The sequence below is a fragment of the Mytilus galloprovincialis genome, chromosome 13 (assembly GCF_965363235.1).
Source record: "Mytilus galloprovincialis chromosome 13, xbMytGall1.hap1.1, whole genome shotgun sequence".
In the NCBI taxonomy this organism is placed as follows: domain Eukaryota; kingdom Metazoa; phylum Mollusca; class Bivalvia; order Mytilida; family Mytilidae; genus Mytilus; species Mytilus galloprovincialis.
In genome coordinates, this window is record NC_134850.1 from 44,396,414 (window position 1) to 44,413,271 (window position 16,858).

Genomic DNA, 16,858 nt, shown 5'->3' on the forward strand with positions numbered 1-16,858 from the left:
ATATTTGTTTTTCGTTCATTTCAAAAAAATATGGCTGTTAGTTTTCATTGCGGGACCTTGTATAGCTGACTATGCGGAATGGGCTTTGCTCGTGATTGTTGAAGGCCGTACGGTGACCTATAAATAGTAATTTCTGCGTTATTTTGGTCTCTTGTGGAGAGTTCACGTTTCATTAGCAATCATATCACATCTTCTGCGGGACCCGAATGGGTTCAGTTGTTCTCGACAACTATCGATATGGTCCCCTTATACTTGAAATGGAATTATTTATGCAGTCTTTGTAAGTACTAACCAAATAGTTTTCACAAGAATTACATGACAGGTACAAAACTGTCAAATGAGTATCGTTCAATGGAGAAACAAGTCTGATGGAGACGTCTAATATACCAGGAACGATTTGAAAGATATTGTCACGGTCACGATCTATACTCCCGATATACTAGCCATGTCTACTTGATTCTTCAAAAAGCCCCCGGCTGCGTCCTGAGGTCCCTTTCACGAAGTGTCGAAATAATTTCGAACGAAAATTTCACATCCGTGTTTGAAACAAATGTCGGTTTAATAACATTCGAAAACAATTTTGTGACTTATATATGTTACAGTGAATTTGTATAATCAGTGATTATGTAGAATTCTGAAATTTTCAGGGATTCTGTAGAATCACTGGGTAGTTTAGGGATTATATATAATCACTAAAATTTTCAGGGATTATGTATAATCACTAGAAAAAAAACATCAGGGATTCTGCATAATAACTGAAATGAAGAAATAGTTTTATTTATAAAGAAAATTAATAAAAAAAAAATTATCCTATAAAATCAAATAAAAACATATTATCATTATCATTATAAAGTAACATAAATTGTAAAATGTTAAGCACAATATATAAAAAAAATGATTACCCCAATTTTTCAAAATGTTAGGCACACTTTAATAAAATGTGAAACACAATATATTAAAATAATATCATCTTCACATCTGTTTTTACCACAAAATCCACATTTAAAAAAACATTTTCCTGCACATATCGAATCAGATTTTAACAACACGCCTAAGAGAAATAAGTGTTCAGTACAATATCTGAAGGTACCCCCTCCAAAAACAATAAATACAAAATAAATATAGGAATTTGTAACCTTGAACTGGTTAGTGCAAGGAAGATACCATGTTTTGTGGCCAGGTGATATCCTTTTTCAGACTTTTTTTTAACAATTGCCATCGTTATGTTTTTTTGGGTTTCCCTTTTATTTTTACCCTGTGGAATTGCCATGAGAATATTTCACCAAATGCAAGCTTCCTCTAAAGTTTTGTTCTATTTGTCAATCCTAAGTTCTGCCTGTTTTTTTCTCTATACATTTAGATGCCTAACTTCTCACAGTTTGAATTTCTTGTTCATTTGAACAAAACAAAACAAAAACAAAAAACAAACCGCCACAAAACAGAGGTTCCCTAATATTCTTCACCATTTGCTCTACATGTATCTCAAATACGATGCTTTGTGGATTTACAAATAGAACATGAATATCCATTTGACGCTGGCTTTTAATAAACAAACAATACATACTATCGCTATAAAGGGAATCTTGATATTATTAATTTTGAAGTCTTCACCTTTATCTCGAAACCCTGTGTTGGTCATATCTTTTATATCTTTTATATCATCCTCTGTGTTTAAAAGCCAAATTATTTCATTTGGCAAGGAATATGAAAGAAAACAATGATATTATTTTTTTTTATAAAACAAAGGATCATTAAATTATTCATAATCCCTGAAATCATATTAGGGAATTTGTAGAATAATTATTAAAATTTTCAGTGATTATGTAAAATCACTGGTCATTTTCAGGGATTATATATAATTACTTATGATTTTAGTGATTCTACATATTCCCTGAAAAATATGGGATTCTACATAACTTGATTATACAAATTCACTGTAACATATATACTGAACCGGACAACCGTCAGTAAAAAATCATGAATAATTTTACATCATCGAATCTGAATACTCCTTGACTAAGGCTTGAACATTTTGGATAAACAATTGGTCATGTTTACTATCCGGGCTTATATGTTAAGTGATAATACATGGAATATCTGGAAAACTTTCTACTCCGTCTACTTCCAGAATTGCATGTCGATAAATTACGGACATATGTATAGATACCTCGGTGCGCTGAAAAATAAGTTTGTTGAAGTTCAAACTTTTCTTTGCAACCGTACTTTTCGGAATATTCATGAATTATATTACACTTATAACCACGGGGGGGGGGGGGGGGGGGGGGGGTAACTTCCTATCAATGGGTAAACGGGGATGTGCCAAAAATATGGGTCATAATTTTGCAAGATTTTATATTAAAATGACCCTCCTTTTTAATGACATCCTATAATATTAAAATGCATTTACGTTTGGTAACTGTATATTGATTTGGGGTATGATCTACATATCATATATAAATATGCTATTGAGAATCTTACATTATTAATGAATGTTATATTAAAATGGGTACGTTTTTTTAGGCAAAAATGGCACACCCCTACCAAAAAAATATCGAGTTTTCTTTCAAACATTTTGCGACTATGCACGGAACTGATGTCCGCGAATTTGTCTAAAAGTTCTGCAAAGTAATTAAACATATCACCAAGGTTAGTGCATTTTCTGACAAGTGTAATTTTCTTAGATTCCACACTAATATATTACGGTACCGTTCCAAAGATATATTGGGAGCATCATCCAAAACATTCAACTCTTCGTCCGTGAATTTTAAAGAAGCCTCTTTAGCGCTATAAGATAGAAACGCATAAAAGAAATGCTCGTACAATTACATACCCAAGTTTTACTTTGAAAGTTCTGCACTTAAGAGTAAAAATAACACATGCAATATGTTACGGCCTGGTAGGACTTGGAATATGAATGTACCTATATGTCTTTACTCATATTTGATTGTCTGAGCCCTGGTGAGACTTTGTATACTTGTATGAATTTATCGACAAATCTTTATTCTTACCTGATCTTCTAAATCCTGGTGGGACTTGGAATATGAATGTACCTATATGTCTTTACTCGTATTTGATCGTCTATGCCCTGGTGAGACTAGCAGGCATATGAACATACCTACATATCTGTACTCATACCTGATTTCCGGGTCCTGCATGGTGACTTGCATATGAATTTACCTACATATCTTTACTCATACCTGATTTTCTGAGAAGAGTGTCGGCGATAAATTATCTCCCTGTTTTACACCAGTTTTACAGCAAAACCACGATGTTAGTTTACCGTTTATACGAACACAGGACTCAGAATTTTGGTATATACTTTTTGTGCCCTGTGTATAGACATGGACGGCTGCAGTTTTTACCAAATTATTACTGTTCGTGGCCAAATGTGACAAAACTTATGTATTTGTATCAAACAAAATCTAGATCTTTAGTTGGAAAATTATGTAATTGTTTGAAATCGCCTGGGAGATTAGATCACATCTAATAAGTTGATCATTTGTCTATTGTAATATCTTATTAAATTGTTCTCTGTTGTTTATTGTGTGTCACAATTTAAATATGTTTGTGTTGCTATAGCACGAAACTACTGCCGTTTGCAAATAAAGAATTCATATATTCATTCATATATCTTCCTAAAAACAAAAATGTTTATTGTTATATAAACACCAAGCCCATCTATTGTTTGAAACTTGTTGGATAAACGTGAGTTGGATTTTTCAAATGTTGGAGAATCGTGACTAATCCATAAGTACACTTCCACGTGAATTTACCTCTAAAACACTGGTATATGTTTTAATCATTTAAGTCTCTGATTCCTGATTTTTTATTGTAATTGTTTTCGGCTATTACCTAGATCACAGTAATTAGAAATCTTACTTTTGTGTTAATTTGAGGTGTTGACACAATTTGTAATGCATTCTGTATTTTAATGTTTTCTAAGTTTCTGTTATATCTCGTCTCACTTTTTTAAATATGTACCACCTTTAGTAGGTATATGATGGTAAGTTTTAACTTCTGAACTCGTTCTCTGAACTACAAAGTTATTATTTTTGTAAAAGAGTTTTCATTTCCTATTCATTTTTCGATGGTGACGTTCACTTGTCACCATCTTATGGTGATCATATATCTCAACTTTTTCGATTCGCAGGTGTATCACTATGTAACAACGAAAGAAATCTATGTATTACCGAAACATTATTACACCAGGGTTTTCAATCCGAAACGTATTTAACCATTTACTGAATGTTATCATCGGTACAAGGACGTCATTCGTAAATAGTTATCAAACATGCAGACATCTTGTGCGTTCAGGTATTTCACATCCAATCTTTTATGGTAATATTCTACTCAAAGCAAAACAAAAGTCGGCATTCACCACAAAAGCTAACCAAACCCTTAATCATACTTATTAACAAGGGATATGAGACAACTTAGCCGTACAACCTTCAACAAGCCTCGCATTTCCCCGTTTCTAAGCCTTAACCTTATATCGTTGTTTATGACCTATTATTGTCTATAAATATTGTTTAAACAAGAAACATGAGTCTTTTAATAGTTTTTATAGACTTTGAACTAGCTTACTTTAAGATCGCAGATATGTTTTACGAATAAGTTTTTTGTGTTTTGTATCGGTCCGGTGTGTTAACCCCTTTTCAACTGAGTTTGTGTGGATGATGTGCTATTAAAAATGTACACCAATGTCTAAGTTTAGAGGCGCCCGCAAACATGTTCAACCCCGCAACATTATATCTGTGCCTGTCCCAAACCAGGCACCTGCAGTTTATCAGTTGTCCTTTTGCTGCTGTATACCAAGGATTTGTATTTGTTTGTTTATTGTTTAGTACATAAATCAGGCCATTATTTGAATTGTATAGATGTTTGTGCCTTTTATAGCTTGTTTTGTGCTGTCAGTTTTGCTCATTGTTGAAGGCCGTACGCTGACCTCTACCTGGTTACTCCTATTTGGTCACTTGGAAGAGTTGGCAATCATGTCACATCTTCTTATTTATATAGTATGAAAGTATTCAAAAAAAGACAAAATACTCATCCTGTTTTATTCACATATTCCCCGACATACTAAACGAACCGTACAAGAAACGAAGGATGGCATCTAAAACAACGATCTTCCCAACTAACATGGTCATGTATCTAACAGTCTACAAGAAGACATGTCACTTTTCATACACATTATTCAGAAATTTAAAACCAAATAATTGTAGCTGCTGGCTTAGTAGTGATCCATGTCATGGATCGAACCAACAAACTACCAACACCCAATGCAACCAGTTTAATCAAGAATGTCAGCAAGATATGTATGTATATGACTGAAAAGGGAAGTCCTTATGTATATCTGACTTTCAAAGTTTTTTGCACTGGTATACTCGTTGAAGAATCTAAAACGTTCTCTAAACACATTTGAAATGCTTGAGATTCATTTGGGTACCTTTTTAACAAGTTTTCCTTTCTGTTAATCGGCATAACTGAAACTGCTTTTTTGTGCGAATCGTTTTTTATATTCATACGAATAAGTTAAAACAATGTAAGATCTAAGACATAAACTTTAACGCGATTCGTTTTAGAACACAATTTTTCTTACATCTTGAAGATTATACTAACCAAGGGTGCGTCAAAATTTAAAATAATGATAAATGGCAATAAAGAACTAAATGCGGAAAGCAATTCAGTTCTTGTCGTCTTTCGTCAATATGTCTTTCTCGAATGATTTTTCTTTTAAAGTGTTCAATTCATCTTGAAATGTTACAAGTGTTGGTTTTCTTTCATATTTATATTCATGTATGTTGCTTGGATCCTGGAGCAGACGATAAAATGCAGAGGTAGATATCTGCCGGTCAATAACAATTTGGCTTTTTCTTCTAGATTTATTGAGCAGAAGTTTCCGTTCTCGTTCTTGTTTCCTTCGTGGATCAGTTTGTAGTAATCGTCGACAAATATCGGTTTTAAAAATGGATTTGTCCCATCCAATGTCATAGACTTTTGTTTCAACTTTAATATGTTGAGACGTTTTTGGAGTATACACGTCTCGTTTGTTGAATCCATGTTGTAAAGTTTTGAAATATGGAGTTGAATAGTTTGTATTTAACACATGATGCCAGGCAGTTTTTTCCTTCAACGATTTACAAGTTCGATTTATGACTCTATCCGTTAACACGTCCGTTTCCTTCTTCTGTTGGTCAAAAATGGATTTTAATCTTTCAGTTTTGGCAATTTCCACAAGATTTGCTTTAACTGCACGATCTCTTGTATTTGAGGAAATTTTTAGAATAGATGAGCACAATGATCCTTTTCCCAAAGGCACAAGTCCTTGTCGGTTTGTATGATAACGATACATGGCATCTCTCATCGTATTTCTAATGTTTCTTTCCCTGAAATCAATAAAACGTTATGTTTTTGATAAAGCTATACAGCCCATACATATTACTAAGACATTAACCACTCATCTTTTTGTGGACATTTGTGCTGATTTAATTACAAGATGTTTTTAAACAATGTCGTTTTTATTTATCCATTTTGCTAGTTTCCAATAGAAATAATTCATTTGTTTTACTTAGTATTTTGTTTTCAAAAAAATTTAGAGTCTTAACATATTATTTAGAATAGTCCGCCCCTCTCCCAACAAAGACCAATCCTTCGGTGGCTATCAACCACAGCTATAAACTGGAACATTTATCTTATCATAGATTGAATATTTTCTTTCGGTTCACATTTACTAGTACGGTGACCAAGTAAGGAAAAGTCACGTATTTAAGGGGTTAAATCGTCATTCGGAATATACGGCTATAAATCACAGTATTGGTAGTTCAAAGGTTACACTTTACATTTTGACTTGTCGTCAATTAATCGTACGGTGCAACCTCTGTAAAATGAAGTTCGTTCACTTACTTTAAAGAAAAAATTACTTTCAAAAGAATTTAGTCCTACATTCTAATAGAACATTCGTGATATGCATTTTGTTATTATATACATTGTTGTAAAACCTTATTTTAACAATTTCAAACAAAGTTTAGCAAAATTAATCTGTTATTGAAGAGTTTTTGTAAAAATTGAACACTACGAATATTTTGCATTTAATAGAGTACGTTTCAATTCATTTTGTCATTTATTTTTGTGCAAAATGTAAAATAATCAACATTTAAATGATATGTCAAACCTTTATTAAACAACAATTTCAAAATCATTTATCTCAGAAGCAGTATTTCGACTTGTGCATTGAAACAAAATATACACTACAAAATGAAGATACAGGTTACAAGTTTTCCTCTAGAAATTCGTTTTGAACAAAAATATTGAACCAGACCGATACTATTATTTTAATCTATAAATGATATTTCGTATAACAACGATTTTTCATTGCCAAATTTGTTCAATTCGATCTTTTTTGTTAGTCCATAGTCCTATTTCGTGTTGGTTATCGTGTCTTTTTATGTATTTTTAAAAGATTTCTTATTTTCGTATGTTTATTTGATATGAGTTTTTTTCTTTTTGATATATTTTAGAAAGTAAGAACCAAATCTGAATTTGGACATGAAAATGTTTGAATTATAAAGTCCTTTACGATTAGGTCCTAGTAGTTCAAAAAGGCAACACATGCATTTTAATTTTGAAAAGTGTATCGTCTGCCAGAGAAGAAGTACTGAATCACTTCCTTTACTGTAAAGAGTAAACGTTTCTTCTTAAGTTCCGTTGAAAGGCTTAATTATGGAATCTGCTAGCAATGTGTTCAAGAGTATGGGTCGTTTGATGAAATTCCTGATTTGGCGATCCAATTAGATTCTAATGTCTCTTGTGCACTTTCCCTACCTTCCTTTGTCCCATCACTCACAACTTACACCAGTCTGAAAGGTGGTATGGCATTGCTTAAATATATTGATGATAACAGAAAAGTAAAAAATTTGGTGACCTTGCAGCTGACTATTATAAAAATATGACCCAATGATTTTCTCTAGCGCACACAGTAGCAGACATTCTTTTACCGCTACGACATGAAAAACTCAATAAAGTTGTCTGCTCCAAAGTAAAGCCGCACAAAGATTACAGCTTCCACCAAAGTGTATCAGATTATTGAAGGAGAAGGATTCCTCTCCCTAATTTCTTTGGTAGTTTTTCCTCTTCAAAACTATGACAAATCCCCTATGATTCCACCTTATAGTGAGTTTTACTTAGCCGGAACGGTAGTAAATCCGAAATTGTCGAAGATATTTCAGACAAAAGTGTTAATGACTGTCGTAACTTGGTAAGCACTCATCAAGGGCCAATACTCGTATAATAACTAATGCCTTATACATGGACATGAAGTTAACAGAAAAGAACCAGGAAAGAGCAACAGAATAATCATATGGACCTCTGATACGGGTGTGATTGTTCTGTCTGTTCACTACTATAAACAGATGACACATGCATGCGAGTTGTAGGTGCAGATGGGGAACATTAGCAGTGTAAAGCATAGTTTTTTTAGTAGAATTTTACCCATTCACCAACTATGTGCTTGCTTTTCCCCAACAATTTATAAACTGACTCCTACTGTACACACTCTTACCGGATGCGACACAACTTCGTCTCTGTTTGGAGTAGTGAGAAAATAGTATACAGGACTTTGAAGGACACGCACGACTATTGTAGTTACAGAGCTTTGGGAGTACTGACGAAGATGAAGCTCTTGTTTGTGGAAGAATTTAGTTTCGAAGATGCATGATATGAAGAATATCTTTAAATCATTCCATCATGATATGAATAAAATGCGCGTCAAGCTTGCCACCAGTAAAGATGTAGGTTAAGTCAGGTTACCTCTCTTTGAATCGGCAATTTTGACCACATCACACATTGCTAAACCCCCTGTTCCGTCATCTTTAGAATAAGGTTGGGGAAAATTAATTAATTCTTTACACACTGTTTATTTTGAAGGGCATGTTTCAATAGCATTCTTGCAGGATCTTGTGTGTTCATGTGAGGGAAAATCTCCATGTGAAAAGTGTTCGTTCACAACAATTAAAACCTTACATGTACGGAGCTTTGCTCCTGTCAAGTGTCAGAATTATGTAGAAATTCCTTGACAGACGAATCGGAAGATATTCCTGGAAGAAATCTGCTTTATGGATCATTTTGATTGGATTTTTTAATTGTAACTGTTTTTGAGAGGTAATAAATGGTTTTTGGTTGCAATGAATTACATGCATGAGCTTTTGCAAAATAAAATAATTGTCAGGTATAGAAGGCTTCAATCGAAAACACAACATTTATCATTTATAGCTGAGGTTGAATATCACCCGCCAAGGTAACTTCAACGGAATTTGTATTGATCTTGTATAATAGAATGGGCTCATAGAACAAGTGTTTGAAAAACAGCAATTTTCAGAAATAATCGATTATTGAGTAATAAGATCCTTTTTTTTTTTTTTTTTTTTTTACATTTTAGGGATGATTCATTGTCAATTGATTTGAAATTTAATACAAAATGCTGCTGATATCTTTCAATTTTGAAAATATACAAAGAAATAAGAAAACAGTTTGTTGATCGTTGACCTTAATTTATGCAAAACTGTTACCACACTTCTTTTTGACGACATCGATATTCCAAAAGTACTCATTTTTCCGAATCCAATGATATATAATATAGCCATATAGTATGTTTGACGATTAAATTTTAAAAATGTTGGGTTTGGTCACCGCACTATACCCCTGAAATGGCCATAAAAACATCAATAAGTAGTCTGGGCGTTCCGGAAAAATATTTTTTGTGACTCAAAGTTGCGTGTCCTGATTTGAACAAATACATTTTTCTATATTCAAAATTATTTCTTTTGCAGTGTAAATTTGTGTTTGTCTTGATAACCTATTTTGGCGATTGTCTCCCACCCGTTTAAGTTAAAGAGTTCTACCTTTTTAAAATATTCACCATAAAATAACATTAAGAAAAGCAATTATTTCAATTATATGTTCATGTTTTAATCATGCAAAACTATTCCAACAGTCAAATAAAAAGTTCATACCTTAAAATTGACCAGAAAATTGTAAATTAAAAAGTCAGAAAGAGAACCAGTACCAGCCGACTTGTAATTTTCTTTTTTAGTAATAAAAACAGAATAAGTAATTGTCTCTTGAAATAATTTTGTTTGATAAATGTACAATACATTTCAATATAATAAAGGATAACGTCAAAAGTTCAGCCAACATATTGAATTTTAGAGAACTGTATGAACTTTCTCCGTAGACAATTTTTGATATAACGTACCCTATATATTTACTTTAAGAATAACCATTTATCAAGTTTATTTTCAAGTTAAAATTATCAAAATATCATGAAAGTACAAAACAGAAAATACGTACATACCTAAAGCATCAGACGCAATTGTGCACTGTCGTCTGCAGATCTATAAAGAACCGAGCAGACGTTAAAACTAGTGATACAGTAACTGTATTTACAGTTTCGTGAAATCTATAAACATATTCAAAACATTAAACGAAGTGTAATAGTTACATTTCAAGTTTCAAAAGCTAATTAATTAACTTAACAGGTAAGTAGAGTCAACAGAATTTAATTGATTGACACGAGCTGCTGATTAGAAAAGCAAATAACAGGTACATGAGATGTAAACATATTTATCGGTAGACGAACCTTTTTGAGCTTTTTACAGAAAACAGAACAATTTGTATTTACATTGTATGTTTACTTTATGGGTATGTAATATATATACTATAAAGCACAGCAGTCTATCAAAACAAAGAAGAGAATGGCGTTCTTATTTTATACCATTACGAAAATAAAAAAAGTAGTTCATTGTACAACCGCAAGTTTAAGGTAAAAGTGTCAAAAAACTTACAATTGAAATGTTTTGAAAATGAAAGTGTTAATGATTAATGTCCTATTTTAAGATGTTTGAAGGTACGTTATTTTCACGTCATTTATTTTGCCCATATATTCAATATGCAATTGATATTACTGCTACTTTAAACTTTATTGAACAGGATAGTTGTAAGAAATACTGAAAAAGAGACACCACAAACGCAAAAAAAAGCAAAACTCGCCATAATCTCTAATTGAATAGAAAACAAATGATGACCTCAAATGTCTTGGAAAGGGATACTGTGATCGAGTCCTGCTCAACTGGTTGGATCTGTTATGTTGCCCATGACAAGTTAAAAGACGCATTCAATGATCATCGACCACATTTGTGAAAAAGTACAAGATTGCTGCTACGACAAGTTTAAAATATCCGTGGTCGTCTGCGTGATATATACTTTATGACATATTTCTGAACACCCAACGAATTAAAATACCTGAAAATGACATAAAACTGCACTGGAGAAAGCCAACACTCTGATTTATGAAATAAACAGGATGACAAACAGCATCATAAAACAACATAGATTAAATTTATCGAATTTACAAGAATAGGCGTAGGACTAATAAGAAAAGTGACAATACTACATGCCGAACAAACTTTATGACTGGTAGACACACAAAAAAAAATAGAATCACAAAAATACTGAAGTCCGTGGAAAATTCAAATCGGAAAGTCCCTAATCAAATGGCAAAATCATAAGGTAAAACACACGAAACGAATAGACAACAATTGTTATATTCCTGACTTTATACAGGTATTTTCTTATGTAAAAAATGGTGGTTTGAACCTGGTTTTATAGCTAGCTAAAACTCTCACTTTACAGTATTTATTCTGTCAGTACATTTTCATTTTCCTTTATATTACACAGTTTTTTTTTTTAAATTTCGGGACTTTCAACTTTTCTGAAAATTCTGTTTTCCAAAAAAGTAGATATTTCGAAGGATGTAAATTCTGAATGCCAATGGTGCAATGAAAAGTTTTAACAATTTGAAATCAAATACTTTTTCACGAGATGTTAATAACAATTTACCAGCAGAAAAGACCATGTATTTAGTCAACTTCCGGTAAAGGTTAACTAACTTCATATGGTATACTGTCTATGGATCATGAATGTAAAAGCTTATGTACATGTTTTTTTGTAAAACTTCTGAACGTTACAAAATGTAATTTTTTAAATTTTCCATCAAAGGTTTATATCAGAAATGTCTCAGTCATGTTCAAAAGTTATTTCTGGTGAAATATTTAACACTTTTGAACCTCCATTTGTTTTAAAGAACAAATTTAAAACAAACATTTATTTTTGTTTATGGCTTTGGAGAGATAAAATATGTGCTATGCAGGGGGCATCGGAACTCTATTATTTAGCTTATCGTCTATGAGGAAAAGACGTAAACAGGAAAAACTTAACATTTAACCTATCAACGATAATAAGGTCAATATCAGATAAACACTGTCTGACTGATATGTACACCTTACAATCATTCCAAACACAAAAGAACGTTGACCTTCAGCACAAAGTACGGTATCTAAGATTAGGACCATACTACGGAAACATGAACCATAAAAAAAATGTCAAGGTCAAATGAAGGCTGGATGATCTTACATTCAATATATCAAATATAGTTTCAAGGTCATCTTTTTCTCTTACTGTTTATGACGTCTTTACACTAAATCCATAGGATGTTGGACGTGTACTGATAATATTTTAGTCTTAGACACACGATTTTCATTGACAGTTCTTATTGGTTTTAAACTAGTTGTCACTAACTGCATGGACTCTCAGTACCTAGTGTCCTTTTGTTGTGAGGCCATGAAGTATAAGTGCCCTGACACTTTCACGTTGTGTATTGTAAGATATTTCTATGTGTATCCATCCGAGTATCCATCTTATGAGTTAATATAAAAAATAAGATGTGGTATGATTGTCAATGAGACAACTAACACAAAACACCAAATAACACAGACATTTAGAACTGTATGTCACCGAACGGCTGTTAACAAAACAAATCTCATAACGCATAGTTAGCTATAAAAGGCCTCGAAATGACAAATGTACAACAATTCAAACGAGAAAACTAACGGCCTTTATCATTAACATCTTGTTAAATTATTAGTGCTTTTAAAAAAATACACTTCAAAACTATATACTGGTTGATATTTTAAATTTGATGAATTTTGAAGAAAAATTAAGTTTTGACATTCTTTTTTAACTGAAATAATCATAGAAAAAATACCCCCATTTTTGTTTCACTATTCTGTTATTACACCATTACATGGGTTTCTTTACTCCTTTTCTATAAAAAAAAAAAAGAAATTATAAAAATAATGATAAAGAGTCCAGAGCAGAATGCTTCATTTAAATTTTCAATTATTGAAAACGATACATACTTTTTTCAAACTTTTGAACAAACAATTTTCCTGGATTAACTCCCTTTGTACCATAAAAAATAGTATTCATAGCATCAGATATTGTAATTTATGTTCAATGTTACTCTTTCTTTCCTTGTTAAATATTGAAATGGTTTTGAAAAAGTAACACTAAAGTTTTCAAAATTATCTACAGATTGATATTTAATGTCCGTTGAAATTGTATATTTAAGCATTTATTATATAAGAGTTTTAGAAAGTACTTAAACAGGAGCCCATCAATTTGATTAGCTTATATGAATTATAAACTCTTTCACTTATTTTAACAAATGGAGGTATGTTGATGATTTCTTGCACCAAAGCCTAGATAGTTTTAATAATATGAACTTTTGAGATTTTGGAAATTAGATTTTTACTGGGTTATCTCCCCTTGTTCAAATAAATATCAATATTCATGGCCTCATATATCGTAATTCAAAAATTGAAACTTAACATAACTTTATATGATGCCAATCTTTATAACCTTAATTTTTGAAAGTATAACAATTCATAAAACTTTGAATAACATAATGATTTGTAACCTTACATCAAGTTCAAATGACCCTATTAAATCCTTGTTTTTTCCACATTCAAACGATTATATATTTGTATAAAATCCAAAAAATTAAGAAGAAGAAAAAATTAAAACAATTTCGGGTTAAAACCTAACTTCGAATTAAAACCACCAAATACCTACAATCAAAGATATCATTGAACAAAGAATAGTATAAATTCGACCTTTGCCATCGTTGAAAAGATAGTCATTTATTTTGATGAACTTGTGTTGTTGCCGCGTTGTTGTCTCATTGACTTTTACCCTTAGATCACAATCACAAAAAAAAACACAATTTCGATTTAAACCTAACTTCGGATTAAAATCAACAAATACAAGCAAGGATGCCAAACAAAGAATAGCATACATTCTGACAGCCTTTGTCATCGTTGATTGAGAAGATAGTCGTTTATTTTGATGAACAAGTGTTGTTTCCGGGTTGCTGTCCAATTGTCTTTTACCCTTGGATTTATTTAAAATTTATAACAGTAGACATCAATTTAAAGATTATCATTCAAATAATATTAAGCATTTCGTTTGATTAAGTATCCTGAAAAGAAGTTGTAATCCCCGTATATGGTTTCTGTACGCACCACAGAGTTATGGGGACAAATAATAACATCGCCTTTCTGTATTTACCCCACTGCTTGCATTGTTCTTGATCTCATACGTGCTATTGTTAAAAATTTGTAAATGCACACAGCCACTCCCATATGGCATATAAGATGCAATAAATATGTACAGTTCATCGTATGGGACAGTAAAAATTCCAGTATGAAGATTATAATCGTTGCCAATATTGGTGATCACGTGATCGAAAACGATGGTATGCGGTATGTTTTGTCAGCATGGCATGGAATTCGATGGTAATATCTTGGATCTTAGAACTCCACCCGGAAAGAAACAGCTGAATTAAAAGTACTTCATGAGCAACAGTATTTCTTTTCTGACGAATGTTTCGGGAAATTACAAACAAACGTTACCTATTCGTGTTCTACCATTCACGGGAAGAGTTCCGAGTATAGGCTTCATTTGTTTTGATATGAAGGGTGCTTGTCAACTTATAATATCAGACTACTAATATTAGAATTTAAGGTATTCTGCGTTTTTTTCGGATTCATTTATATGTTTGTGGTTCGTGAACTTTTCAACATTTATGTATGTGTTAATGTGTATATGTATGTGACTGTCAACATATTTGTTCGGCATAACAGAAGTTTCACTCGAAACTTCGTTATAAACAATGCCATGGTATATGTTCCTATAGGAACAAATACCATTTATTCCGTTAAGAGCATATACATTTGGAACTTACTTTTTGAACGAACTTGTATTTCGTGACAGGACAATCAAACTTTTTAGTGAAATTTGTAATAATTACAATCTAGCAAAACAATAACCACTATAAATAACTACAACTTTGAGTAAACTGGCCAATTGTTGAAAGATCATCAAATGGAACAGCCGGACTCATAACCTGTCTTGGACGCACATTTGTCACTTTTGGAATTCCCGACGAACTAGCATCTGACGGTGGTCCTAAATTTACCTCTACTGCTACAAGACAGTTTCTTCGTGACTGGGGTGTACATCATCGCCTATCATCAGTGTCTTTCCCTCATAGCAATTGCAGGGTGGAAGTTGGAGTAAAATCCGTCAAACGCATGATTGCTGATAACACTGGTCCTAAAGGTGATCTCGACACGGATGCATTCCAACGGGCCATGCTTCATGATCAGTACAGAAATACACCTGACAGAAACACAAAACTTTCCCCTGCAATGTGCGTCTTTGGTCATCCAATCAGGGATTTCATTCCGATTCCACCAGGAAGATATTCTCCTCACATTACTTGGAGGGAAACGGTAGATGCTCGTGAAGAAGCTTTACAAGTACAAGTATTTGCCACCTTTAATGGAACATTACAGGAACCAAAAACTTAAGGGGAGATAGAGGGTTATAATTGTCTATGTACAGTTGCTACTTATAACTATGGACTGAACACTGCCTATTATTGCTTAAAATGTTTTATGTTTCATTACAGATGACCGTGGTCATTGTTCTACATTAAAGACATGTGAGAATAAATAGACCTTGTTCTTATTTAACGGTTGCGCGAAAATAAAATCCCAGTTTAGGCAAAAAGTTATACCAAGTTTACGCAGATCATTTAAATTATGTAGTCTATGTTTATGAATCCTGCAATTTGTTTAATTAGAAATAATAAAATATTCTCATTCTTGTCCTTAAACTAGCTCTCTGGTAAACTTGCCATATTTTTAATTGTCTTTCGGTCATCATAGCTATATCACACAGACTTTAATGTTTACCCTCATTTATCAGAAGAAACCATAGACACATCTGATATAATTACTTATTGAAGTAATAGGACATAATTGCATATTTCAATAATCTTTTTGATTCTTTAGTAAAACCAATTATGACCTATAATTCAGAAGTAACATATTTGGATACATATATTTCTTTTCATCGAGCCAAAAGCAGAGCCTTAACTTCAGGAAAAGAAATTAATCAACTTGATTTTATAGACAAAACCCCCATAGAAAATATGCATCTTAAATTTTGTAAATCTACTCTGGGGATAAGAAAAAATGCATCCAATTTAGGAGCAAGAGTTGAATTAGGAAGATTGCCTATAGAATGCTTTATTAAAACACAAACCCTTTTATATTTAGCTAGACTATATAATAATAATATTAATCCATTGTTAAAGGAAGCTTTTTCTCTAGCACAGTCTCTAGATTTGACAGGAACTTACTCATGGTATACATATGCTAAAAATATTGTTAAAGAGACTAACGTTGACCTTAATATTCTTTCTACTTGTAAGGACATAAAAGATGTAAATAAAATAAAAAACGATATAGAGTTAAAAATGAAAAATAGATATGAAGATTTAATTCAAAATAAATTTCAAAACATCGATGATAAAAGTATTTTTTTTCTCTATAAAAAACTTAAAAAAGATTACAAACTAGAATATTATCTAAATAAATCTAATTTTCAGATAAGGAGA

General features: G+C 32.2%; 1 protein-coding gene across 1 annotated transcript; it reads right to left on the minus strand.

Moving 5' to 3' along the window:
- Positions 1–5,543: 5,543 nt before the first annotated feature.
- Positions 5,544–10,453, minus strand: LOC143056913 (uncharacterized). Its single transcript, XM_076230104.1, has 2 exons — positions 10,349–10,453; positions 5,544–6,386 (listed from the first exon to the last, which is right to left on the minus strand). Exon 2 carries the CDS (start codon positions 6,362–6,364, stop codon positions 5,684–5,686), a length of 681 nt encoding a protein of 226 aa, XP_076086219.1. The 5' UTR covers positions 6,365–6,386; positions 10,349–10,453; the 3' UTR covers positions 5,544–5,683.
- Between the last annotated feature and the right edge of the window lie 6,405 nt (positions 10,454–16,858).